Source organism: Orcinus orca, chromosome 3 (genome assembly GCF_937001465.1).
Source record: "Orcinus orca chromosome 3, mOrcOrc1.1, whole genome shotgun sequence".
In the NCBI taxonomy this organism is placed as follows: Eukaryota; Metazoa; Chordata; class Mammalia; order Artiodactyla; family Delphinidae; genus Orcinus; species Orcinus orca.
The window spans coordinates 8,820,857-8,848,091 of NC_064561.1; the positions used below are offsets into that span (position 1 = coordinate 8,820,857).

Genomic DNA, 27,235 nt, shown 5'->3' on the forward strand with positions numbered 1-27,235 from the left:
TTTGGGGGTGAGACTGGGGAGGCGGTGTGAAGCCCCCCCCGAGTTGTCTCAGTGTACCCCTGTCCCACTGGGGCAGGGGCAGACAGCAGCTTGGGAAAGTCTATGCTGTGTGTCGAGCCTGTTGTCCAATTAAATAAAAGCTGCCCCCTGCCTCATTCTGAAGGTCTGGTGGTTCGTGATTTATTCTGGCCTCCAACCCTGGAGCTTCTGGCTTTTTGACTGGGGGAGGGTTGATTGGTCTGAATTTACTGTCCTGGCATCCTGGGCTCCTGACTTCACAGGATCCCCATCCGCCTGCTCTGAGGAAGGTGATAATTTAGTCACATGGGCGGAAAGGGTGCCCTTGTCATGGAAAGGTGACCTTGAGGAGTGTCCTAGGGATGGGTGTTGACCCCACGTGAATCCCTGGGCTGGAGGGACTGACTTTCAGGGGTGGTGTGGTGACAGGGAGGACTGTTCTTGGAGGGACTTAGATGGGATCATGAGGCATGCCCCACATCCAGGGCTGGGCGTGGGAGAGAATGGGACCCAACCTAAGCTGGTGGCTGGGGGTGACCCTAAGGGAAACACTGGACATTTGGGGATAACTGGGACCTGAAGGTTTTGATCTAGTGACATTTGGGGATGATTTAGACATAAGGGACAACTGAGGCTGGGGGTAAGATTTGGGGTGTGTGGTATCTGAGAAGGCTGGTGGGGAACTTGGGCTTGAGGTGTGTATGTGGGCCCAAGGGGGACATCTGGCTGTGACTGGGACCTGAGTCGCGCCCTAGGTCTGTGGGGAACATCTGTAGATGACTTTGAGAGGTGAGGGGCACGGTAAGGGGCACCCCAGGTCTGAGGATGTTTGGAGGGAGCTGGTACTACAAGGGCCAAAGCTGATGTAGAGTGCTCAGAACTGCCACTCCTACCCTCCCAGGCCTCCAGGCGGCACTAAGGAGCTTGCGGGTCAGCGGGGGGTCTCCCTGTACTTACCTGCGGGAATACGTGAGGCGGGGCAGGAGGTGGGACCGCCTCCAACTGGTTCCCTCCAGCGCAGGGAGGAGCCACGAACCAATCGGCAGGCCCAGCGCCACCGAAGGCCCGCCTACTGCTGCGCGCGGACCCTCGGCGCCCTCTAGCGGCCGGCTCCGCCCAGCCTCGCTCTGAGCCCCGCCCCTCCGGGAAGCCTCTGTCCTCGCCTGCCCCGGCCCTGATAGTGACCCAGACAGTCTGTCCCTCTGTTCGTCACTCTCTAAAGGCAGGAAGCCAGTAAAGGAAGGCAACCAAGGGCCTTGTTGCCATCCTCCAGATCCCTCACTCTATTTGGGGACTGGGAGCCTCATCCGCGGTGTAGGAGCCCAGACACGCCCCCCCACTGACCTCACCCACCAAGGCCTTGTCTAAGCCGAGTTTCCACCTTTGGGGGGCGTGTCTTCCCCACCCAGCTGCACCCAGCACCTGACACGCACCACCGTCCCGTGCTCAGAAACTTGCAATTAACCCCAATGGCTAGTGCTGGAGCCAGGGCACCCCCTAGTGGCCATTCCCACCGCTGCATGGCCCATGCAGCCCGGGGCGAGCAATCAGTGGCCCTACCCCAGCAAGGTACTAAATCTAGCTTTCTAAAACTGAGTGCCCTTTCTTAAACTTTGGAGCCTCAGTTTTCTCCTCTGTAAAATAGGAATGCTAATCCTACCGACTCGTAGCGCTGTTATGACAGGTGTTGTAACAGATGACAGGTGTAAAGCGCAGGTGTCAGCCCCCGGCTTGCTCATAGTGAGCTCGCTCTCCCTGTCTGCTATCATCCATACTGTCACCACTGGAGGAAACCAGCAGTGGCTCCGACTGCACCTCTCACTTGAAGCTGTACCCAGAGAAGAGGCTGGAGATTTTCTGTGGGGGGGAAAGGGAAGCCCTGGCAGGGGGCCACAATGGCGGCGGCGGGGGGGGGGCAGAACACGCCTTAGTCTCAAAATAAAATTTAAAAGAACAAGCTGTGTTCAACCTTTAAAAAAAAGGAAATACAATATATGGTTCAATAAATAGAAAAAAAGTTACAAAATGTGGTAATCTTTGTACTTAATTACAAGAGGAGAAAAGATAGAGGAGGGTGATCGTGGGGTGGGACACTCTCCTCCCTGGGCCAAGGTGGGGGAAAGGGAGGCCAAAGAGAGACAGCAGCTGGGACTTGGGGATGCAAATAGAAAGACAGGCTAGATGGAGAGAAATATGGGGAGGGGGAGTAAGATGAAGGGCAGAGCAGGGAGGCAGAGGACCAGAAAGGGAGAGACAGAGGGCCAAAAAATGCTAAGATGTTGGCCTCTTTCCTTTCTAGATCAGGGGGAAGGGGGGGGGGGTCCCTGGCTTGCCTGCGCTTGTATCCCCCACACACACCAGGTTTGGAGGACAGTGTGAGCCTGGCTCGGTTCCTGAGTTGTATGTCCAGTGACTAGCAGGTAGGGGGAGGGACAGTAATGAGCCCCCAGCCCACCCTGGGACCCTGGCACCCAAGGGAATGGGAGTCCTGGCGGGACGGGTGGTGAGGTATGTGGCCGAGGCCTGAAGCCTCTTCAGATCCTTCAGTGGGGGTGAGCCATTGGTCCCAGCTCTGCAGCCTGGAGGGGGCGCAGGCCTGCGGGTGGGACCCCTGAGGCAGTGAGGGGAGGGTACAAAAGGAGTTTAGATGCCCTAACGCAAGCCCTCCGGGCACCCAGAGTTGGTTGCGGGGAGGGTCTGCTACGTTGACTCTGAGAGCCAGTTTCTGGAAAGTCCTGCCTCCCAGCTCATCCCCCCCAGCCCAAGGGAGACCTGTGGGTTTGGGGAGGGAGAGCTTGCCTATTGCCTTTGGGGCGCTCAAGGTGGGGTCATACCGGCTGCACAAGCACACACCCCTGCCAGGCCTCTGGGTGGTGGTGTGGCTTCTGACCCTTGCACTCGCTAGGCACGCGTGTGCCCTAGGCACGCATGTGGCAGGATGCGACCCCCTGCTTCCCACCTCCTTCTGGGCTTGGAGGGGATGGCAGGCCAGACCACCCAGCTGCAGCCGGGCTCCTTCCCTGACTTAATACTGAAATGCCACATAGGCCTCCAGTGTTGAGGCCCGTGATGGAGGGCGGGTGCCACAGAAGCAGGCGCGAAGGCGGATGTCCCCACCGCCTGCCAGCTGCCCCTCAGCCGAAACGCTCCCGCACCAGGAGCATGAGCTTCTTCTTGCCCTTGTAGGTCTGTTTGAGGTTCTCCAGGAACTGGGCGAACTGCAGGTGCCCATCGGGCGCCAGCAGGAAGGTCTCGCGGGCCTTGCCCAGGAACTCGATGAAGTCGCCGTAGTGCCGCGGGCTGATGTGCGTCAAGCGGGAGTGGCTGGTGGTGATGTAGGCGGCCACCGCCGCGTCCAGCAGCTGGCACAGCGGCGCCCGGTCGGCGCCCAGCGGCTTGGCAGCCCGGCGAGCCCCGAGGGGCCCCAGGCCGGGCGCCGAGAGGGTCCAGCGGCGCAGGATATCGGAGAGCATGGGGGCGCAGTGGATGCTGCGGATGATGAGGGGAACGATGGCGGAGAGCTCGTGCCGGCCCAGCGAGTGGCTGAGCGAGCAGGCCCAGAGCACGTCGTTGACGGCCGGGTGGCTGTCCTGGTTGAAGGCGATGCTGAGCTGCGCCAGGGCCAGCGTCGCCAGCTTGTAGGCCCGCAGCGGCAGGCCGCGGTGCTCCATGTAGCGGGCCACGGTGAAGAGGTGGGCGTGGCCCAGGCCTCCGGCTGCGGCGTCCAGCACGATCTGGTAGGCCGCCTCGAAGGCCGCGTGGTTCTTCTCGCACAGGGTGAGGGCGGGCAGGGCGCAGTTCTGCGGGTCCTTCATGGCGCACTGTAAGGCCAGGGTGCGGGCGCATGCCCAGAGCTCCTCCCGCCGGGGCGCATCCAGCTGCAGCCGCAACAGCGTGGCATGGGTGGTGCCCGTCACTGCCACGATGGTGGCTGCCTCCACCGGTGTGAATAAGGAGTACCAGTTCTGCATGATGTTCATCAGGGCTTGCAGGCCTGTGGGAGGTGACAGGGTGACACTGGTCAGGAATGGGACGGGGGTTACCCTGTGTGCATGGGTTTACCCCGACCTACTATCCCCACCAGCCAAGGCTAGAGCTGTACCCCCTCTACCGGCCACTCTAGGCTTGACAGAAACTTCACTTTACTTTTCCAAGGGAGGAGAGGGCAGCTGGGCTGGGTGGGATCTGGGGGGTGGGGGCTAGACATTGGAGGGATTGTTCCTTCTCCAAGCCACTTCAGCCTAGCCAGACTCCAGGTCTTTGTCCAGCTCCGTCTCCCCTCCCAACCTTCCCTCCTGGCCTAGGCCTGAACACAGGCTGGAGTCGGGGAAATGGCTCTGCTTCTCCCTCATGCCTGCCCAGTTCCACAGGGAGGTGGGTGGCGGGTCCCCTTGGGGACTCTCACCGACTTCCGTGGCACAGCTGACCAGCCAGCGCACCATCTCCCTCCGACGCCAGGTCATGGTGTTCAGGGTCATCTGCATCACCTGCAGCATGGGATGGGGAGGGGTAGAGAAGGGGGTCACCCAAGCCAGGGCTGGCATGTGGAAGGGGTGCGGGCGGGGGATCCTTAAGGGCCCCGGGAAACTTGGAAGTTAAGGGCTGAATCAATGAGCCACACAATCTGGGCAAGGGGCTTCACCTCTCTGGACCTCAGCTTCCCCATCTGTAAAATGGAGGTAAAAACAGTATCCACCTCATCGAGTTGTGAGAATTAAGTGAAAGTATGTAGGTAAAGCGCTTTGCACGGTGCCTACTTCTTCAAGGTGCTCAGCTGATGCCAGCCATTACTGCTAGTGTTGGTGTTATTCTGAGGCCCCATGGATCCTACCTGGGACCACAAACCAACCTGTCCCTTCTCTCTGGAAAGTTCCATGCTTCCTGTCAGCAGATTTCCCCCTGCAGCCCCAAACAAAGCACCTGCCCTACAGGTCCCGCCTTCTTCAGGTCCCACCCGCAATAAGCACCTTCCTTGCTGGCCTCTCTTCTGAGGCCCCATCCCCAGGCCCTGTCCGGAAGCTTCTAAATAGTGGGTCACCTGCCTAAAGCACCACCCTTATCTCAACTCCCACATGTGCCCCACAATGGCTCCGCCCCCCTCAGGGGGTTGTTCAGAGGCCAATTCTGCCTCCTGCCAGCCCTTTGCTGGCCAGTTCTACCTGGGAAGGTATCACCCGAATCTGTACCTTATTCTGTTACTTTACTTTGGCCACCGTCTGAGGCCCCGCCCCCATGAGCCCCATACCTGTCTATCCCCTCAGGCTGCAACCATGCCTCTGCCTTGCCCTTGCAGCACTGTCCCTCGTCCGGCCCCTGAGGATGGCCTGGACACTCACCTGCAGGCCCCGCCTCCATGACTTTCAACCACAGACCCCACCCTCCAGAGGCGGCTCTTCACTCACAGGACTATCCCCAAGCCCCGCCCCTCAGTGGTGACCCCTCCTTCTAGGCCGCAGTCCCCTACAGGCCCTTTCCCCAAGAAAGCTCCTTGCAGGCAGGTTCTGCCCCTTCAGTTTCAGCTCCGCCCACCCCTGGTTCTTACGGCACACCAGCCCCAGGCCCCACTCCCAAGGCCAGCACCCTTAGGCTCTGCTCTCTCTTGTGGCCAGTCCACTCACCTGCATGCTCCGTGACCCCTTTCCTTGTCCTCAGCCACACCCCCGGAAGTAGATTCTCACTTTCAGGCTCTGCTACTGAGTCACTCATTCATAGGCCCCACCCTCACTGGTGACTCCATTCCCTCACTCTCAGGACTTACTCACTCACCCTGCTCCTCTGTAGACCTGCCCAAGAGGTGCCCCGCACATCCAGGCCCTGCCCCCAGAGGCGATGCTTACCCTCAGGCCCCGCCCCTAGAGGCAGACCTCACACTCAGGTCCCACCCCCAAGTGGCCCTCACCTGGCCGGCCCTCAGGCAGCAGCCCCCTGCCCCCATCCTCCCTGCGGCCAGTTACCTGCAAGCCAAGCTCCAGCGCAATGCCCAGCAGTGTGGTGTCTGGTGGTGCACTGGCCGGCGTGGCAGTCTTGCAGGCGTCCTGCGCCAGCTTGAAGAGCAAGGCTGGAGAGTGGATGTTCTGCTGGATGGAGCCCAGCACTGCGTGCAGCCACTTGGGGTCTCCTGGGGTTGGGGGAGGGACAGAGGATATCGTGGGCATACCCAGCACCAGCCCCTGCTGCTGCCTGACCTGCTCACATTGGTTCCTCTACAAATGTGCAAATGTGTGAATGTGGATGGTGAGGCACCTGGCAATGGTTCTATGAAGACCTAGACCACTCTTGGCACTCCCCTTTATCTCTCCTCTGCCCCTTCCTTTCCAGTGGGAGGAAGCCACCCAGGGACCCACTGGACCCCTAACTGTCAAGGGTACCGATTCTGGACCCAGATGCCTGGGTCCAAATCCCTGCCACTCACAAGCTGTGTGACCTTGAGCAAGTCGCTTCACCTCTCTGTACCTTGGCTGCCCCATCTGTACAAAGGGTAATACTAATGCAATGGTATGTGTCTCACGGGGCTGCAGTGAGCTTATACTTGTAAAGGCCTTAACATGGCAAGAGTTACACAAATGTGAGCTTTTGTTACTATTATTATCATTGGCCCAGATCCTACAATTCTGTTACTCTGCTCCAGCCACATCAGCCTCCTCTCTGTTCCTCAAACATAACCGGGCACAGTCCAGCATCAGGGTCTTTGCACTGGCTGTTCCCTCTGCCTGGAATGCTCTTCCCAGATGCTATGGACTGAACTGTGTCCTCCCCAAAATTCACATATTGAAGCTCTAACCCTCCAGCGTGACAGTACCTTTGGGAGGTAATTTTGTTTAGAGGAGGCCATGTGGCTAGGATCCCCAGGATGGGATTAGTGTCCTTATAAGGAGAGGAGAAGACCAGAGCTCTCCCTTTCTCTGCCATGTGAGGAGGCAGTGAGAAGGCAGCTGTCTGTAAGCCCGGAAGAGAGTCCTCACCAGGAACTGACCATGCTGGCACCCTGACCTTGAACTTCCAGTCTCTAGAACTGTGAGAAAATAAATTCCTGTTGTTTAAACTACCAAGTCTATGGTATTTTGTTACGGCAGCTGAGCTAAGACACCAGATACTGGCGTGACTCCACCTTCACTGTCATGTCTTGGCTTAAGTGTCAACCTGCTTTATTCCCCTCCTTATCGCTTATTACCTCTCACTGCGTAACTGTCTTCTTTACCTTATGTATTGTCTGTCTGCCCTCACTAGAATGAACACTACAGAGCACAGGATTTGGGACAGTGTTGTTCGCTGCTGCAAGCTCAGCACCTGGGACAGTGCCTGGTACATATAGAAAGCGCTCAAGGAGGGACTTCCCTGGCAGTCCGTGGTTAAGACTCCACGCTTCCACTGCAGGGGGTGTGGGTTTGATCCCTGGTTGGGGAACTAAGATCCCACATGTTGTGTGGGGTGGCCAAAAAAAGAATGCGCTTAAGGAAAACTGTGGGTGGGATACGGTGAAAGGATAAAAAGCAGGCAGGAAGGAATGAGGGAAAGGAGGGAGGGGACTAAGGTAAAGGAGGACAGGGGGACGGGGGTGGGGGGCACCCGCTGTCCTCACCCTTGGCGGCGGTCAGCATGGCAGAGGCCAGTTCACACTGGCGGGTCTCCAGGTGGCCGAGGATGAACCAGCGGGGGAAACGGTTGCTCACGATGGAATCCAGTGGGTTGCCGTGAGGTTCTCCAGCTGGAAACGCTGTCTCCAGTATGGGCAGCCTGTGGTGAGGAGAGAAGCAGCCCTGCCCTGAGACAAGGCTGGTGTCTCCATCCTCTCTAGGAGAGAAAGGCCTCCTGCCTCAGCCAGAGCCTACCCTCCTAGGCCAGCAAATCTCTGGGCATCCAAAAAGATGGAGGATGTATGTTCAAGATATTCACGGCAATATAAAATAGATAAATAAGGACCTGCCAAATAGCACAGGGAACTCTACTCAGTACTCTGTAATGACCTATATGGGAAAAGAATCCAAAAAAGAGTGGATATATATATTGATATATGTATAACTGATTCACTTTGCTGTACACCTGAAACTAACACAACATTGTAAATCAACTATATTCCAATAAAAATTTAAAAAAAAGATGTTCATTGCAGTGTTGTTTATACCCATCACTGTGGGGTTGATTAAATAAATGATGCTCTATTCACGCACCAAGGGCTGATAAAGAGGTAAGGGGATTATTTGTGTCCTGATGTGGCCCCACCCCTCGCTCACTCTGCTACAGTCACTGTTCCCCTTGACATCCCTCACATACCACCAGGCACAGCCCTACCTCAGGGCTTTTGCACGAACTGTTCCCTCTGCCTGGAACACTCTCCCCTAGACATTCTTGTGACTCCTCCTCACCTCTTTCAGGTCTTTGCTCAAATGTTTTTCAAGAAGCTCTTCCCTGACATGCCCAACACATGGGAGAGTGCAACTTCCTACTCCCAACTCCTTCCACCCCTTTCTTGCATGTCACTGTCTGACATACAGCATAGTTTACCTATAAAATTTATTTACTGTCTCTCCCTAACTACAAGGTCAGCTCCATGAGGGCAGGAATTTTTGACTCTTTGGTTCACCGACACTGCCTCTCCAGCACCAGAACAATGCCTGACACACAGCAGGTAAACAACAAATGTTTGTTGAATGACTCAACGTCCCCCCTAAGATATTTTGTTCAGCAGCTCACTGTTGACATGCATTCTGTGCTAAGGAAGTTTTTCAAAGCTGTTAAATGTAATCAATAGCATGGAATAGGAGTCAAGACCGTCCTGGTTCCAAATATCTAAATGACTTTGCTACATAATTCGGGACACACCTTAAGCCTGTTTATGTGTAAAATGGGGGTAAACATAGTTATTTCACTATGTGAGTCACAGACTTAGATCGGGGGGGTCAGCACCTTTTTCTGCACAGGGCTGGACAGCCAATATTTTCAGCTTTGTGGGACATTTGGTCTCTGTCACAATTGTCACTGTTGTATAAAAGCAGCCTAAGACAATAAGGAAATGAGTGAATGGTGCTCTGTGCCGATAAAACTTTATTTCTGGATGCTGAAATTGGAGTTTCACATACTTTTCATGTGTCACAGAATATTGTTTTGATTTTTTTCCAACTATCTCAAAATACAAAAACCATTCTTATCTCATGGGCTGCACAAAAACAGGCAGCGGGCCAAATTTGGCCCGTGGGCTGTAATCTGCTGGCACTGGCTTAGAAAAAAGTCGAGCACATGAAAGAGTGTTCTCTAAATCATGGCTCCTAACAGATGATTCTTTCCAAATATTCTGGAAAAATGCACTCCGAATTGTTCATAGGTGCCTCTGGAGAATAGGATCAGAGGATGGGGGACAGATTTCACTTTATTTGTTGGACATGGTTCACTAGAGACAAGGCCTTTTAAAATTCTGCTTCTATGATTTGCTGTTGCACATGGGAAATAACCCGGTTATTCATTGCAACATCTTTTTGGAAACAGTGTAAATGTCTATCAGCTCCAGATTGGTTTTTTCCTGGTGTATCCCTACAGTGGTTCACATGCTATGTGACAGGATATAGCTTTTAAGATGCAGATGTTCAGTGAAAACAAGGTGCAAAGAATAGGTGCGGTATGTGTCATGGAGTAAAGGAGAACCAACTTTTCATTTTCAGATTATGGGTTTGCAGAAATATGGACTCTTGCAGTATAGATAAGAAAGTGGTGCCACTGCTTGCCTCCAGAGAGCTTTGGGTAAGTTGGGACAAACCTGCCTAGAAAAGGACTCTGAATTCTGTGTCATGTGGATATTTCTCAAATTCAAAATAATATGACATTTCTAGTGTGTAATCAAGAGCACAGGGCAGTCTGGAATGCCCGGATGAGGGAGGTTGAATGAACCAAGCTGTGAGTTCAGGCAGAAGGATGTGGCTCCCAGTAGCCTCCCATTCCCCACTCCTGCCCGGCCCAGTGGGAGTCCCCAGCTGCCTCTCCTCACCTCATGGCTCGCAGCGCAAGGCGGTAGGCCAGGTCGGGGTCGTAGGGCAGCAGTGCAGTAAACAGGTAGCGGGCACAGGTGTGCATGGGCACGCTCTCGCGGAACAGCACTTCTCCAAAGCCGCTGAAGGGACCCCCTGCAGGGGCAGCCTGAGCTCAGCCTCAGGGTGTGGGCTTGCACGGCCCCTCCCCAGGTCTCCCCACACCCCAGGCTCTGAGTGTGGGATGGGCAGACTCAGGATAGAGTGGCTGGGGCTAGAGAGGTCCCGGGGGTAGGAGCACAGGACTAAGACTGAGACAAGCACTGGAAAATCCACAGAAAAGAGACCCTGGGCACCCCTGGATAGGGGGCAGGACTCAGATGCAGGGTGGGGCCAGAGGGTGGAGGTGGGGCTGCACCTGCTCCAGGGGTGTGGCCAAGCTAGCTTCCTTTTGCAGTAGGGGAGGGGCCTCACAAGGCAGGACCGTGGGCAGAGCCAATCAAAGTCTAGCTGGGCACCAGCGACTAGGCTCATTGGCTCCAAAGTGGGCAGGGGGTGGGGGGGCCTCATCACTCGAAGCCGTTATTGGCTGCCAGCACTGCTGGGGGCGGGGCCAAGGTCTGGCGCTCACCTTTTAGGAACTGCCAAGGTATGGAAAGGCAGTAAGGACAAGGAGGTGGAGCTAGGGGCGGCGTCTCCCGATCCAGCAACAACCAGGCCACTACAGTACAGAGGCAGGACCCTATCTTTCAGGAACGGCCAGGCTAGCAGTGGGGCCTCACCTTCCAGCAGCTGTCCCGCCTGCTTGCGCAGCACCTGCACCAGCCGCTCGTCCAGCTCCACCTCCTCTAGCAGGGCCAGCAGCTGCTCCTCGTTGCGTACCACCTTGTCCTGGGCATACAGCCCCTCGGGCAGGGCCCGCTGCTGTCCCAGGCCCAGCAGTGCCACCTCTAGCGCCATTGCCAGGTAGGACTCCCCAGGGCTCCCGGGCACCGGGACGTGCTGGTAGGCCACCTTCCGCTTCTCAGGGCCTGATTCTGTGGGAGAAGGACACCAGGGCAGCTACAGGGGAACCCCTTTTCCTGGGACTCCAGTGGTCCTTGACCTTAAACACGGACACCGTGTGTGGGGTCGGGGGGGAGGTTTAGGGAGAGCCCAGCTGCTTCCGCACACACCAGGGGGTGGGGCCCACCTTCCAACAGCAGATAGGCCTACGGTGGCCTCACTTTCAGAAGCTAAGCCTCTTGGCACCTGGCACTGGCCGAGGGGTGTGGCCAAGTGTAAGGGCGTGGCCTCACTTTCTAGGGGTACTGGGCAAGAGGGCATGGCCAAGAGGTGATTTTCCCACCTCCTCAAGGGGCCCCCAGTGTGGGTACCTGGGTAAATGGCAAGGGTCTCCTCCTCTAGGTGACAGGCCTCCAAGAGTGCCCTGCAGAGGCAGCCAATGGGGTCCAGGGGGTGGCCCACCCATCCTTCCATGTTGGTGATGCAGGTGGAGCCTTTCTGCAGTAGCTCTGCAGGTAGGAAGAGAAGGCTCAATGCCCAGCCCCCCTCCACCAAGCCCCCAGGGGGGGGCTTCCTCTCTCTGAACCCCAAGCCCAACCTCCCAGTGCCCACTCACCATCTGCCCACCCAGCACCCTTTTCTCTGCCCCCTGAGCTCTGCAGCAGCTCTCACCTCCACGGCCCTGGCCTCCTGTCCCACACCCAGACCCAGGCCTGGCTAAACTGGGTGCTTTCTAAAACATCCAACCAGTGTCGTTCCCCTCCTTACAACCCTTGATCCTTCCCACCTCTCTCAGGTCCAGCCAGCTTTCAGGGCTCCCAAGGACTGATATGAAAGTTTCCCTGGGGTGGTCACCCACCCCACCTGGAAGCCCATCCTCCAATCTCCTGCCACAAGCCGTGCTCTCCCTTGCCTCTGGGCTCCTGCCCGTGCTGTTCCTTCTAACTGGAACATTGTTGCTCCCTCCTCTTCTCCTGGGAAACTCCTAAACATCCTTAAGATCTCAGCTTAGCTCTCACCTCCTCTGGGGGGGCTAACCCTATGCCTTGAGGCTAGGTCAGGGGTCTGCTCAGATCCCAATGCCCCCATTTCTCCCCCATTACACCCTGTATTCAATTTCCTGGTAACTGACCCATCAACTCAACTCCATCACCCAGAGAACACAACTGGTAGCCTCTCTCCTGTCCCCCCATATCTAGTCCACAAACGTGTCCATTTTTGGGCCAACACAGTGTGAGTTTTTGTTTTTCCTAATACAGTTTTCAAATTGTTGCCCATATTGAATAAAATCAGTAAATTCCACATTAGATTATCTGGACTTCTGGCTTCTCTTGAAAAATCAGAAGATCTGGCCACACGGGGTCCATGTTCCTGAAAGGCACGTGGCTAGATCTATAGAAACTACATTTCCCAGACTTCTTTGTGTGAGGTGTGGAAGGTGGGAGAGAATGGGGCCATTACTCTCCTGCAGTAGCTGTGAGCAGGTGTGTGGCTGTCTGCAGGGCACAGACGTGAGGTTTGCCAGCAGGTTCTGGGTTGTCCTCTTGGGAACTGCCCTGCCCCCCTGTGAGGGCTACAGCCTGCTGAACCTCGTGTGCTTCTGAAGTTCAAGTGTGTGAAGCCAAGCAGGGGCTTCCCTGACTTTCAATCCTGCGGCCCTTCCAGTGGTTTTGAGAATCCTCAATCCCCTGCATTAGATATTTTCTGCTCAAGACACCTAGAGTGGTCTGTTTTCCTGCTGTACCCACGGACTCTCCAGGTTGCCACCGCCCCCAGCTGTTGGCATTTGTGTCTGCGGCCCCAGGACACGATGATAATATTGGTGCCCACCTTTTTTCTGCTGCTTGTAGGTCTCAAGCTGATGTCGCCGCTGCAGCCGGAGTGTGTTGACTATGGCGCCTGCCAGTCGCAGGGCCTGGCGGGGGTATCCGTGGGCCCTCAGGGTGTCCACACGTGCGCAGGCAGTGGGGAAGGGCTCGCCCAGCCAGAGTGGGCGGCCCTGGGGGTCAAAGGTTGGCTTGTCACCACCCCCGTTGCTTGTGAGGCTGGGGCCGTAGGAGTCGCTGGCCAGGATCCTCTGCAGGTGGGCGTCACTCCAGTGCAGCGACCCAGCCTGCAGGGCGCGGCCAAACACGGTGTGGCGGGAACCTGCAGCCTCCACCTCCTCCTCCTCCTCCTCCTCCTCTGGGCCTGTGGGAGAGGCGCCCAAATGCAGCCCCATGAGGGGGGCCCTAGCAGTCAGGCGCTGGTCAGCTCTGCCCCACTGAGTGCCAGCTTGGTGCTAGGCTCCAGGTGCAGCGATGAGTGTGTGTTATCTCCCCAAATCCTTCCAGCAGCCTTTTAAAGGCGTGTGTGTGTGTGTGTGTGTGTGTGTGTGTGTGTGTGTGTGTGTGTCAGTGGAGATATTCCTTCATATGAATGGACCACTGATCTTGAACAACTGTGACTCTCTGTCCATCTTTCTCCCTCCACACTCCAGTTTTTCCTCTCCTTCTCTATCTTTCCCTCTCCCTCTCTCCCTCCATCTCTGCCTCTCTTTACTTGTCTCTCTCTTCTCAATACCCGTTTCCTTTTCTATCTGTTTCCCCTACCCCCTGCCTGATTCCTGCCTCCATGGCCAGAAGGAGACTGAGTCAGGAGACCAGCCCAGAACTATAGGCATCTTAAGTATTTCACATCGCTGTCCCTCGGGCTGCCTGCTGCCCCTGCCCCTGCCCTGGGCACTCCCTCCGGGCTGGGAGGCAGGCAAGGGCTGGTCCCCCCTGCCCTGCCTCCATTTTCCCCCAGAGCGCCATGATGGGGTGGCTGGGCCACAGGAAGTAGTGATGGTTTGTTGGGGGGAGTGGCGGGGACCCCTCTCCTACCTGGGCTGAGGGCTACGGTGGGCTGCAGGCTGGGCCCATCAAAAGAGTAGTTGCCTTCCTCCAGTGGGCACACGTCCAGCTTGTCCCACTTGGTAAGCATCTGGAGCCAGCTCGCCCGCTCCTCTGGTTTGCAGTGGGGGCTCAGGACGATACACACCCACAGGGCCCCTGGGGAGAGAGGGCAGCAAATGTGGGCACGGGGGAGGCTCAACATTCATGCAGCAGGAGCAGCACGCACGTACGGAGTGCCCGCTGTGTGCTGGGCACTGGTCTCTGCTCAACCCTCACCTCTGGCCTCTGAGGGTGCAATTCATCATCTCTTCACTTTACAGTCCAGAGAGGTAAAATCGCTTGCTCAAAGTCACACAGCCGGGAAGCCAGAAGTTAGGACTCAAACCCAGACTACTGGACTCCTTTTGCAAAAAAATTTTTTTTCTATAGCACTTATCACCGTCTATCACAGGGGTCAGCAAACTACCACCCGTGGAGAAAATCGAACCCGCTACGTGTTTTTGAATGGCCCGTAAGCTAAGATTTATTTTTACATTTTTAGATGGTGGAGGGGGTGGGGAATAAATAAAAAGAACATTTTGTGACTTGTGAAAATGATTTGAAATTCAAATAAATAGTGTCTGTAAATACAGTTTTATTGGAATGCTACCACACCCACTTTGTTATGTGTGTCTGCGGCTGCTTTTCTGCTACAACAGATAAAATCGAGTAACAGCGACAAAAACCAAATGGCCTGAAAAGCCAAAACTATCTGGCCCTATGGAAAACGTGTTGACCCCTGGTCTAATGGGCTTGTGGGATTTTCTTGTCCGTCTGCCCTACCAGGTGTCAGCTCTCTGAGGACAGGTATTTAATCTCTCTTATTTCTTGCTGTAGTCCCAGCGCTCAGTACAGTGCCTTGTACATTGGCGGTGCTAATGAATGAGGAAGGATTCACGGGCAAGACCCTAATCTCAGGTGGGCAAGACCCTAATCTCTCTCAGGTGGGCAAGCCTGGATGCCTGCCGCACTCCGGGGTCTGGGACTTACCCAGCTCATCCCACAGCTGGCGGCACTTGTCCGTCATGCCGGCGCCCTGTTGCCGCCACAGGGCCAGGCGCGGATCCTGCAGGAATTGCTCAGTCATGAGGATCAGCATGCGTGCGCCATTGGAGTCCCGCATTCGCAGCATCTCCCGCACCTGCGCCGGACCAAACGGTGAGGAGGGGCGGGGCTCCGGCACCCAGCAGTCTAGTCCCGCCCCCCTGTACCCGCCCAGCCAGCACCTTGCAGAACATGGAGCGCAGCTGCTGGCTGGCGCCATAATAGCCGCCGTTGGAAAGCAGCTGCTTCACCTGCTCCTGGATCTGCTCCTCGTCCAGGTGCCAGCAGTTGGCGTCCTCGATGCCCGCGCCCGCCGTGGGGTCTGGGGCACCTGTGGGGAGGGAGGGACGGCTGAGGCTGGGGCTGGGGGGAGGGGGTGTCTGTCATCCAGTCCTTCAAATCACCCAAACCATCCCAGAATTCCATCCATCCCACCTGAAAACCCATCCATCCGTCCACCCATCATCTTACCCCAAACATCACCTACCCATCCATTTAAACCACTCAACCATCTGTCCACACCCCCATGCCATGCCATGCATCTTTCCATCCACACGTCATAACCCTTAGCACAGCTACCTACCCCATTAGACCATCATCCACCCTGCCCATAACTCCCACCTACTCACATCTATATACCCATCCCACCAGTCCATCCATCCACCTACCCACCCCTATTTGTCTTTCCAACTCATCTGTACTAACCACTCAAAATACCCACTGACCTATTCATCCACTGACCTACACAACTCTGCTATCCATCCATCCAATGAACCCAAACTTTCCATCTATTCTTTCCCCACCAACCACCCTTCATATGTATCTCCCCAAACACCCACCAGCCCATTGGTCCATCCATACATCCTACATAAAACACCCACCTACTTGATCCATCCACCATGTTAGTCCTCACATAAGAACATTCATGCACGCATCAACCCACCCTCAATCCATGCACCCCTTGGTCCTTCCAGTCTTCCACAAACCCCATCTGTCCACTACCTCAAACTCCCCAATCAAAGCCCATCCCATCCTACCGTACCACCAATTACCACCAACTCCCTATTCACCTATCATCCTAGTAGATCACCCATCCACTCATTCCATCCATTTTTCCACACCAAAGTTCACCCCAACACCCCATCATGAACACCTTCTATATCCACCCATAGCCACCCTCAAATATCCATTCATGCCTCCACCCACTATGCATCCGTCTACTCACCCACCATCCTACTCCATCCTTCCATCATTATAGTTAAGCAACACTTGTAGCTCCAAACCACCCCAGAACTCATAACACCTCCTGGTCTATCTCCTACCCTATCCCACTTCTGACACCCACTAATGTCCACACATACTCCTTATGACCTCCACACACCCATACTCAGGCATGCTCCTGTGATCTTGAGACACCCCCACCCTGGGGCTGGATCTTCCCACTGGCTGATTTCTTGACCATTCATCTGCCCAGGGCCAGATCAAATCCAGGATCTGCCACTTACTGAGGTGTGTGATCCTTTTTTTTTTTATAACATCTTTATTGGAGTATAATTGCTGAGGTGTGTGATCCTGACCTCATGCAGTGGTGCTCCCCCACCCCTGCTCATGGATCAAGGGTACGTCTGGGTTTTTTTTGGGCCACACCACGTGGCTTAGGGGATCTTAGTTCCCCAACCAGGGATTGAACCTGGGCTGCAGCTGTGAAAGCACTGAGTGCTAACCACTGGACCACAAGGGAATTCCACAGTCAGGGGTACCTCTGGATGCTGTGACAAATGCCTGTGGCACAGCAAGCGATATGGCTGTGAGCTGGGGCCTCCCTGCCCCATCAGACCTTGGGGCGCCCTTACCATGCACCAGGTTGATCTCGGAGCCCAGCAGGAGGATCTCGTCCGCCAGGCGCTGAGCAGTGGGCAGCACCTCAGTGTGGTGGGCACTGATGAGGTACTGCACGAACTTCTGCAGCTGATCCCGGTTCATCTGGGAGAGTGTCTCGGAGATGGGTAGCCGCAGCTCCACCTGGCGGGCATGCCGAATGCGATACAGCGACAGGGCCACCACGTGAGCACAGTAGAAGAGGTCTCGGTTGTCGCAGCCGCAGCTCACGGATGTGATCTTGCAGCGGTCAAAGCTGATGGAGACATGGTAAAGGCGCTCGGGGTCTCCAGGGCCCCCTGGCTCCCGGATATTTCCGCTCAGGTGGAACCCTAAGACCAAAACCAAATTGTCACTGCTGTGTCACCCCAGAGATGGGTAATCTTTTCCATGGTGCACAGCAAGACCAGGTGCAAATCCCAGCTGAGTAACCTAGCACAAGTCACTTAACCTTGCTGTGCCTCAGTGTCCACATCTGTGAAATGGGAACAAATAGTAACATCCTCCTCATGTGTTTGTAATGAGGATGAAATGGGTTAATATTGGCAAGTGTTTAGAAGACTGCTGGCAGATAGTAAGTGCTAAATAAAGGTTTGTTCTTCTTCTAATTCTGAATAATATTATTACAGCAATGCTGTTGAAGGTGATTTTCTTAGCCCTTGGGTAATCATGGATACAGCCCAGGCTCCAGGTGCCCTGTCACTTCCTGGGAAGATACCAAAGATACTTGGGGGGCGAGGGATTGAAGTGGCCGGCCAGGGGCCAGGTCACCCCATCACCCCCCACCCCTCCCTGGCCCCTGGGGAGCCCAGATGCCAGGCTCATCCGACTGGTTGGGCAGCTCAGGCCCCAGCTGGCCCTGGCTGCGTCATGCAGGGAGACGGCGGCTTCCTCATACCGGCTGGAGGTGGCCGAGCCTATGGCCAGCTGGGTCATGTCCAGGCAAGGGGGCCCCCAGGCTGACAGGGTTCAGAGAGGGTCATCTTGGCTGAGCCCCTGCCTCCAGCTGGGAGACATGACCTGCCCCCATGGGAGGTATGGCATTCCAGGGCTCACCTGCCTTCTGGCTCAGCCTCTACTGGTTCCCTTCTCAGCCCTGCTGCCTGAGGTCTAGAATCATCTTTCGTCGCTAGCTCTAAACCTCCACCCCTTCCCCTCACCTGGACCCTGCTGCCTGGGGTTTAAGACCACTCCTCACAGATGATCCCCAGCTTCCACCCTAGACCCCACAGAAGCCTCGTTGCCTTAGGTCTGAGACCATTCCTAAACCTCTGAACCCAACCTCCACCTGAGTCTTTCTGCCTGACGTCCAAGACTGTCGCTCATCACTGGCTCTAAAACGTGGCCACTCTCACCGAGGACGCCGCAGCCTGAGGTCTAGGATCATCCTTACCTCTGGCTCTAAACCTTGGACCCAGACATCCCTGGATCCCTCTGTCTGAGGTCCGGAACCTCCTCTCACTTCTGGTTTACAATCGCTCCTCAAAACCACTGCTTCGGGCTTCCTTGGTGGCGCAGTGGTTGGGAGTCCGCCTGCCGATGAAGGGGACGCGGGTTCGTGCCCCGGTCCGGGAAGATCCCACATGCCGTGGAGCGGCTGGGCCCGTGAGCCATGCCGCTGAGTCTGCGCGTCTGGAGCCTGTGCTCCGCGACAGGAGAGGCCACAACAGTGAGAGGCCCGCGTACCGCAAAACAAAAACAAAAACAAAAAAAAACCCACTGCCTCGGCCCTGCCTTCTTCCCTGCTCTCCCCGCTATCCTACCACCTCTACCCCTATGCCTCAACTAAGCTGACTGAGGTCAAGGCAGATCCCTGATCTTGAGCTCATAATATCTTGTACAACCCTCCCTGGGCATCAAAGCCTGACATTTGGAACCTCCCCCAGCCCTCCATGTCTGCTTTGGACCCCCTGGCCTCCCTGGCAGGGGTAGGGGGCAGGCACTTACCCACTTGCAGCACACGATCTACGGCCCCGCTCTGTAGCAGGTGCAGTCCACGGGTGAAGGGCACCCGGGCATCGTGCTCGCCCTCCGGGGGCTGGTAGCCCAGTGATGAGTACATACATATCTCCCGCTCACTGCGTGGAAACGACCAGAACACGATGCGTTTCTGGACCGGCTCTGGCACCCGGGAGAACCGCTCCTCGACCTGTGGGAAGGCCCGGTGTGTTAGAAACCCTGGCGCTTGAATCCTGGCTTTGCTGCTTACAAGTAGTATGACCTTGGGCAAGTCACTTTGCCTCTCTGGACTTTGTTTTTTCTCGAGTGTAAGAAGATGTTAAGAGCACCCGCCTTCTGGGTGTCATGAATATCACATATACACTAATATATGTACAGCGCTTACAATAACACCTGGCCTATTGTTAGTGTTCTGGAACTTTCTGCGGCTTCCCTCCTGGATGTCAGGTCTCAGGGTCCTAATGTAAGGTAGTCTCACCTCTCAGGCTTTGAGGGGGGACGAGGAAGGAAGACAAATGTGATAAGAAGACCAGTGATCAGGCCTACATGTTCTTAGCCTCCATTGTGCTAAATGCTTTATGTGTGCGATTTCCCTTAATTCTCATAGCAACAACCCAGTATTTTTGCAGCCTGGGGAATCTGAGGCTCAGAGGCGGAGTGAATTCACTTGTTCAGGGTCCCACAGCTGGTGAGCTCCAGCTCCCAAGACAGGCTCTCTGCTCCAGCTGCTAAGGGTTCTCAGGAAGGGAGGGGTGTCCTGCTCACCCCTGGGGGCTTTGGGCAATGAACTGATCTGGTTGAGCCTGCGTTCCAATCCAGGCTTGCTACTCACTGGCTGAGTGTCCTTGGGCAAGTTTCTCAACCTCTCTGTGCCCCAGTTTCCTCAAAGAAGGAGAACAACTCCCAAAAGGCTGCAGAGGATTCCGTGAGTTTCTGCAGGGCAAGAGGTTTCCTAGGGCCAGACCTGCCCAGGGCAGGTACATGGGAGCCCTGGAGAAGGTTTTAGGATTACTCTGGGGGGGGTCTCACACACAATGAAGGGGCAGGGACCTTTCAGAGCCCCCAGTCCTAGGTTTGAAAGGGAAGTGGGAGGACCAGTGACTGGCCCAGGCCTCGGGGACAGTTGGCAGATGACTAAGGAGGGATTTTCCAGGCCATGAATCAGAGCCCGCCCTATCCACACTTGGCCCAGACCCGTCAGTCGCAGCAGACTCACTCTGGAGAGGCCAGGGAGCAAAGAAAGCCCCCCAAGGCCAAACAGAGGACAGAGCCTGTGGGGGCCAAGGAAGGCTTGCTCAGGTCCTGGCCACAACCCAGCTCCGTGGGGACCCACACTGAGGCTGGGAAAGGGGACTTTGCCCAGCCCTGGGGCATCCTGGCAGGGCCCCCCAGAAGTTATAGGGGCAGGATTCCAGGTGCACCTGTCCAGGTACCGAAACCCAGGCCCCACACCTGCTGCCAAACTCTGGAAGGACTAAGATGGCTGCGGGGCAAGGGGAGAGTGAGCATGGGGTAATGGGGAGGGGGGACTCTGACGATGGAGTAATCTCTGCAGCCAGCCAGGAGGGGCTGGGCAGCCCCAGGTGGGAGGTAGTTCCAGAATTACTGAGGGGTGTGTGAGTGTTAGTGCCTGCGGGAAGGATCTGCAGGAGAAGAAGGGGGTCCCCATGGGACAGGTAGATTCTGGAGGCTGGAGGCAGGGATTGGAGACAGAAAGGGGTGTCTTGGGGCCGGGATCTATATAAGTGGGGGAGTCCTCTACTGGGGGTGTAGGACAGAGATCTGGAGTCTCTAGGTGCTGAGATCTGCTCTGTTCCCAAGTGGGGGCAGCTTGTAGGAGTTGGAGAGAGGAGTGAGGATTGAATGGGGTGCCCTAATTGGGAGATGAGGATAAGGTGGGAAAAGAGAGGTACCCAGGGTTGTGAGAGGACCATGGGGCAGGAGGAGAAAAAGTGTCCCGAGTTGGGATCTGGGGCACTGAGGGAACCCCTGGGTCTTGTGGGCTGAAGGGCAGAGCTGCTGGGGAAGGGATGGGGGTGGGTCATAGGGTTTGAAGGAGTGAAATGGGAGGATGAGGGGATGTCTCGGGCAGAGTTAAGGATCTTGGAGGAGATCTCTGGGGGTGTCTCCGATGGAGGCAGGTCCGGAGGCTGGAATCTGGACAGGGGGAGAAGGTATGTCGGGGACGGGGCTGGGAGTGGGTCCCTCCCCACCGTACTCCTCGGTCACCTGCTCGAAGGCCCAGCTCTCGGCTACTCGCTTGGCGCTGAGGTCCAGCAGCGCTTCGGGTCGGCCCCGGCCGCGCACTGCCCCGGCCCCGGCGTCGCGCTCCTCCGGTCCCGCGGGGCCGTCCCGGCTCCGCTTGGCCGCGGGGGGGTCCATCCGGCCTGGCCGGGGCCGGGGCGGGGCCTGTGTGTAGCGGGGGGTCGGTCCGACGCCTACTCCGCCTCACCGTCTCCCGCGACCCCTGCCCGCCTTCCTGTCCTTCGTCCGCGCTCGGCCGCCCCGGTACTCGCTCCGCACCCACCCCCGGGCCGGCGGGGTGATGCGGCCCCTTTAAGACCCTTCACAACAATGAAGCTGCCTCGGCCTCCGCTTTATCCTCGGCCGTCGTCCCGCCCCCACCGCCCGTCCCCATTGGCCCCCCTTCGGCCTCCGAGGCCCTCCTCCACCATTGGCTGCACCGCCAGATCCGTCTCCAAGTTACTGCTGTTCATTCGTTGTATGCACTGCCTGTCTTTTCGGGACTACTCAATCGGGGCGCTCAGCGAGCAGCGCTGTCAATCACGGGACGCCGGAGACCAATCACAGTGGGAGGAGACCACCGGCGCCGGCCTGAAGCGGAGTTTCGGGGCGGGTCCTGGGTTCATTCACAACATTCCTCCCCCGCCCCACTAGGGCTGGACAGCGCTCCCCGGGCAGCTGGGGCTGCGCCCACACAAGGCTTTGTTTACTGAGGGTCGCTTCCGGGCGCCGCGAGGGGACAATCAACACTGCTCGGCCCGGGAGCGAGACAGAGCGGCGGGATCCCCGGGCAGCCCCTCAGCCCCGCCTCCCTCTGGGCTGTGTGACGAGAAATTCAGCCTCTTTGGGCGGCGGGTCAAGTTTTGATGCTTTGCGGGATGGAGGGATCACAGGTCCCTTGGTAGAGTTTATGGGGGCTGCGGACACCCTCGCTAGAAATAGAGCCCAATCCAAGCCCATCCTTGAGCCCCAAGCTAAGAATCTCCAATCCATTCTATGTCCTATATATTACGTTAAGTCCTATGAAATTACTGATTTTCAACAATTTTTGATACACTAAATGGCAATTTCATAAGGTTCAACGTAATAGATGTCAAATCCGACCACCTCTGATTATTTTTTCTGATTCAGCTTGTCTAGGTCACATCTCTTGATGTGACCTTGAAGCAGGCAGTGGTCCTCATCGCCGGTCCCCGGCGCCACCATCCCTGCCATCTCCATGTTGCTAGAGAACCCTGCATTTCCCCCTCGCCACACTTCTCTCCGTTATCATTACGTTTCTTTATCTATTTCAGCAGTTGTTTAACTTCTGTCTCTCCCCGCTCCACGGTGAGCTCCAAGGGGCAGTCTAATTGTCTAACTGATGCACTGCTTTACTGCCAGCACCTGAACACCTCGGGACATACAGCAGTCACTCAATCTATATATAACTTGTTGAATGAACCAGCTCATGCTTTGCTCCCATTCCACTGAAATGATCTACAGAGCAGGAAAACCGAAGCTGGCCCCTAAGTGGCCTGATTGCTGCCCGCTGCCTCTCCCCACATGGAAACTCTGCCTTTTTCCTTCCAGGAATTTCCAGTTTCACAGCTGCATTTTCTGGCCAGTCCCCAACCCACCCTTCAGTAAACTCCCTCCGACCTGCACTGTCCAGTATGGTCACCACTGGCCACAAGTGGCCTTTGAGTCCTTGAAATGGGACCAAGCTGAACTGGGCTGTGCTGTCAATGTAAAACACATTGGATTTTGGAGACTTAATAGAAAAAAAAGGCGGCAAAATATGTCATTAAGAATTTTTTTTATCGATTACATGTTGAAATAATACTATTTTAGATGTTTGTGTTAAGTAAAATACATTATTAAAATTAATTCCACCTGTCTCATTGTGTATTTATTTTATTTTATTCTATGCGGTATCAGGGCGTTTAAAGTTACACATGCAATTTGGATTGTAATTTCTATGAGACAGCAGTGGTCTTGAGAAACCACAGCTGACCCCAATGACAGCAATGAAACAACAATAATAATGTACTGATTGCTTATGTGGCGCTCTAGCTGTTCAGACACATTATCAAACGTAAGCCTTCCAACAGTGCTGCGAAATGGGGATGTCATTTCCATGTCTCATATGAGGAAACTGAGGCTTAGAGAGGTGGAGTTCTTGCCTGACTGGGAAGCCTTAGACTTATTAGAGCATGTCTTTCCTGCAAGGATTTGAGGCAAAGATAGACTTATGGGGAAGGAGAAATGGGTGGGGAGGAAAGCAGGGAGAACATCAGTGAAACAAGTCTTTCAGGTGCTCCCCTAGCAAACAGGACCCAGGGTCCAGGTTTTCCAAGCAGCCCCCTTCAGCATTTAGTATGTGGCTGGCCCTTGTCCCTGAGGATGCTTCAGTGGATGTCCTGAGATGCTGAATCAGAAAAGGCACTCCAGGCCAGTGGAACAGGATGTATGGGAGGAATAGAGAATGGGACATCACAGGGTGAGGATGTTTTATTTTATTCTCTCACAAGCGATACTAATATTTTCATCATCCCCATCTCATGGATGAGAAAACTGAGGCACAGAAAGGTCAGGTGACTTAACCTAGGTCCACAGCAGGAAAGGGTAGGGCCAGCATTCAAGCCCTGGTGGGTGGGCTGGTCTTGTCACATTGGCTGGGGATCAAATGCACAGTTTGGGAAACACCAACATTCTATTCCGTTCCTCCGATTTTACAGATGAGGGCAATGAGGCCCAGAGAGGGTCAGAAAGTTGCCCAAGGCCACACAGCAATCCCTGGAGAATGTGAGAAGTCAGAAAGGCCCTTGGGAAAATGGGGGTTGCCTCCAGAATGAAGTCTCCAAGACTGTTTCACGCCTACCCTCTTCCTAGCAACACTTTTAGGAAGGGTGACGTCGTAAGGGGTGTTCTAGCTACCCGCAAGTCCTCCCTTCTCAGTGTAGCCAGTGAGTTTGGGCCTCAGGAAAATGGAACCACATTTATCCCGCCTGCCGCTGTGAGCTCACTGTCTAGGCATCCACAGCTCCTGACCCCAAACCCACATGTGTACTGACATCAAGACCCATGAGAAACAGGGTGACTCTGAAGGCTGGGATGAGGGGGCCCACGGTCCCCCCCACCCCCCAGTTCTGTGCTACCCCATCCTAACATTCTGAGGGTCCCTCCCTCTGCCAACCCCCCTGAAGCACCCCAATGCCCCTGTTAACTCAGGCAGGAAACCAGCCAGGGCAGTTTTACTTCCTGGTCCCGATGCAGCCCCTCTGGGCTGCCCAGCTGGCAAGATTTGCTTCTTACATTTCTTCTCTTCCCTTTTGGAACACAAGTTCATGGGCAGAGAGTCAGGGCCCTGCCAGGAAAAATGGGCATTCCAGGCAGAGGGGGAAGGTGGAGGCCGGAGAGGAAAAGGCTTGAGCAGGAATAATTGTCTGAAAAGCAACATTTAATGACTGCCCTGGCCCTGGGGAATGGGGAGGGGCAGGGGAAAAGGCAGGGAGTAGACAGGCTGAGTGGCTGGAACTGGGCTTCCCTCCCCGTCCAGGAAAACAAAGGCAGCTGTCACAGTCTTCAGGCGCCCCACATTTCCACACTCAGGGAGGGGTGTTAGGGTCTCCATTTAACAGATGAAGAAACTGAGGCTCAGAAAGGGACTTGCTGAAGAGAACAAGAGGTGTAGGGATTTCCCAAAGTCTGGGGCTCTTGGCTGCGACACTAATGGGGGATTTGTGGGCAGGACCCACATGCTAGGAAGGACCTAGCATGGGAGGGAAAAGTCACCCAGGTCAGTGATGGGGTGGAGGGTGGAGGTGGTGGGAAAGTGAGGCTGTTTGGGGAGGCCGAGGGAGTGGGGTGAAGAGGGAACAGGTGGGTTGACATTCCAGATCCGAAACCTGTCACACCTGAATGCCTTTCCTCACCCCTGGGGTCCCCCTCAAAGGGGCTGGCGTCAGAGGGACAAAGGGAGCCAGTTTACAGGAGTCCTTGGCCAGCCCGGGCGCCGCCAGCGGCAGTGGGCTTGGCCCGGGTTGGAGGCGCCTCCTGGTGGCTGAGGGAAGCGCCAGATGGCGCCCAGAGCCCAGCCGGTCCCACCCCTCACCCTTTCGAGATTCCAGATAGAAAGGTTAAAAGATAATTTTCAAAAGCGGGTGCAGTCAAGGCTCTCACCGACAAATAGAGACGAACACGTGTTAAGATTTTTTGTATTGAACTCCTGTGGGAACCAGGCAGATGTTATAGGAGGTTCAAAAGAGAGTCCGGAAAACGGGCACTTTTACAACAGATCAGACTATTTGAGTAAATAAATGTGCGAATGGAGGCAAATTGGTTTTTCCACAGGGGAGGAGGGCTGTCAATGGAACCTCAGCTGCGTGGGCCAGAATGAGCAGATAAGAGTGGTTCTGTATTGCTATCAGTTGCTTACAATTCATGGATGGAGCTGTGAAATAGTTCAAAGACGCTGTTATGAACCAGCCAACCCGGAAGGGAAGGACGTGTTGTATAGCGATGACGCTTTGAATGGTCAGAACTGATTTACAGAGACGCAAAATGTTCCTTGCAGAAAGAAACAATTCCTTCCTTCCTTCATTCAACAAACACCTGTTCCTGGAGCAACTATTGTGCGCTGTTCCAGGTGCTGGAGACACAACAAAGATGCAGAGTAGAAAACGGATGAGAGTGGCACAGAGTGACCCCTTCCAGGAGCAGGGGACAGAGAACGATTCTCTGAGGTGACACCTGGGAGGGGGAAGGAACAGGAGGTGAAAAAGGCCAGGGGGCAGGACTGGGTGGAGGCGGGGGTCTGGAGGGGGTGGCCTGGGGCTTCCTTGCTTTCTGTTCTCCCCACTAGAATGTCAGTTCTCAGCTCTACCTAGCCCAGAGGTTGGCATGCAGTAGGCGCACAATAGATGCCCAACGTGCAAAGCGACTCCATATCAAAGCGCAGAAGTCACTCGCTGTCTGCTTAGGGGAGAGACTGCTGTGAGGCGGGCAGATGGCAGGAGGGTCCAGGTCCTGTAGGTGGGGCTCAAGGAAGGGTAGACCCTGGGCATCACAGAGCCAAGCGGCAGCCCTGCCCTCCAGTCCCAGGCCTGGGCCCCATCCTCCACCCCTCTCCGCCCCCTAACAGAAACCCTGAGCCCCGGGCCCCAGACAACTCCAAACTGTGAAGTCTCGCCATCAAATTAGGGCTCTGCTGCCACAATTCCTGTTTTTGAGATGTAAATCAGGATTTTTTTTTTTTTTTGCATGTGAAATTACCGTTCCTGCCTTTTCCGGGGGTTAAAACTCACATGGAAAAGTCACCATTTAGAAGGGTATAATTCAGTGGCCGTTAGCACATTCACAACATTTGCAACCACCAACTTTATCTAGTTTCAAAACCTCATCACCTCCCAGAGATGACCCCATACCCATTTGCTGTCACTCCCCACTGCCCTTCCCCCAGTTCCTGGCACCCCATAGGGAACCACCGTCGCTATGGCTTTGCCTCTTCCGGACATTTCACATGAATGGAATCACACATTATGTGGCCTTTTGTGTCTGGCTTCTTTCAGAATGTTTTCCAAGTTCACCCATGGTGAACTGTATCGTTCTGTTTTATGGCTGAATAATATTCCATCCTGTGGATAAACTACACTTTGCTTATCCAGTCATCTGTGGGCAGCACCTGGGTTGCTACCACCTTTGGGTGACCATGACCAGTGCTGCTGTGAACATACGTGTACGAGATACTGAGTCTGTGTTCGATCCCTTGGGGTGTGTGCCTGGTGGGCAACGGCTGGGTCACGTGGTAACTCCAGCCTGAACTTACCGAGGAGCCACCAAACTGTTTTCCAGTGTCTGTCCCTTGCTTTTAAGAAAGATGTTGGGAGTTCAGTCACCCACCTCTGGGGCACTCCCACCTCCCTCCAAAGACAGTGGCTCAGCTGATCCCACAGGCACAGATGTTTTAGGGGAGGGGAGCCCAGGATGGAACAGAACAGAAACTTGGTCTGTTAAGAGAGGCAGCAGATGGGCAGCCGAGAACACGTACTGGGGCTCTGCCAGTGCCGGGTTCAAGTCCCTGCTCTGGAATGTTAATGTGACCTGACCTGGGCATCGTGAGGACTGAGGTGATGTGTAGAAAGCACCAGAGCAGGGCCTGGGCCACAGGCAGTGCTTCATCCTTGCTGTTATGACATGACCTTTTTTTAAAGGTCGAGGTGGCACTGAGAAGTC

At 55.4% G+C, this 27,235-nt stretch overlaps 1 protein-coding gene across 7 annotated transcripts; it reads right to left on the reverse strand.

The window, feature by feature from the left end:
• Positions 1 to 1,976: 1,976 nt before the first annotated feature.
• ZSWIM4 (zinc finger SWIM-type containing 4) lies at positions 1,977 to 21,398 on the reverse strand. Of its 7 annotated transcripts, none has more exons than XM_033401246.2 (14): positions 21,005 to 21,398; positions 18,764 to 18,965; positions 16,792 to 17,148; positions 15,190 to 15,269; positions 14,885 to 15,035; positions 13,844 to 14,011; positions 12,810 to 13,169; positions 11,351 to 11,488; positions 10,757 to 11,011; positions 9,995 to 10,130; positions 7,598 to 7,752; positions 5,973 to 6,136; positions 4,424 to 4,505; positions 1,977 to 4,012 (listed from the first exon to the last, which is right to left on the reverse strand). In XM_033401246.2, the coding sequence occupies exons 1-14, from the start codon at positions 21,155 to 21,157 to the stop codon at positions 3,153 to 3,155; spliced, it is 3,261 nt and encodes a 1,086-aa protein (XP_033257137.1). In that variant the 5' UTR covers positions 21,158 to 21,398; the 3' UTR covers positions 1,977 to 3,152. The 7 variants fall into 7 exon arrangements, with proteins under 7 accessions (XP_033257137.1, XP_033257143.1, XP_033257136.1 ...); XM_033401252.2 differs by having other exon boundaries at positions 15,121 to 15,269; positions 16,792 to 17,072; positions 21,228 to 21,397; XM_033401245.2 differs by having other exon boundaries at positions 15,121 to 15,269; positions 21,005 to 21,397.
• Positions 21,399 to 27,235: the final 5,837 nt, after the last annotated feature.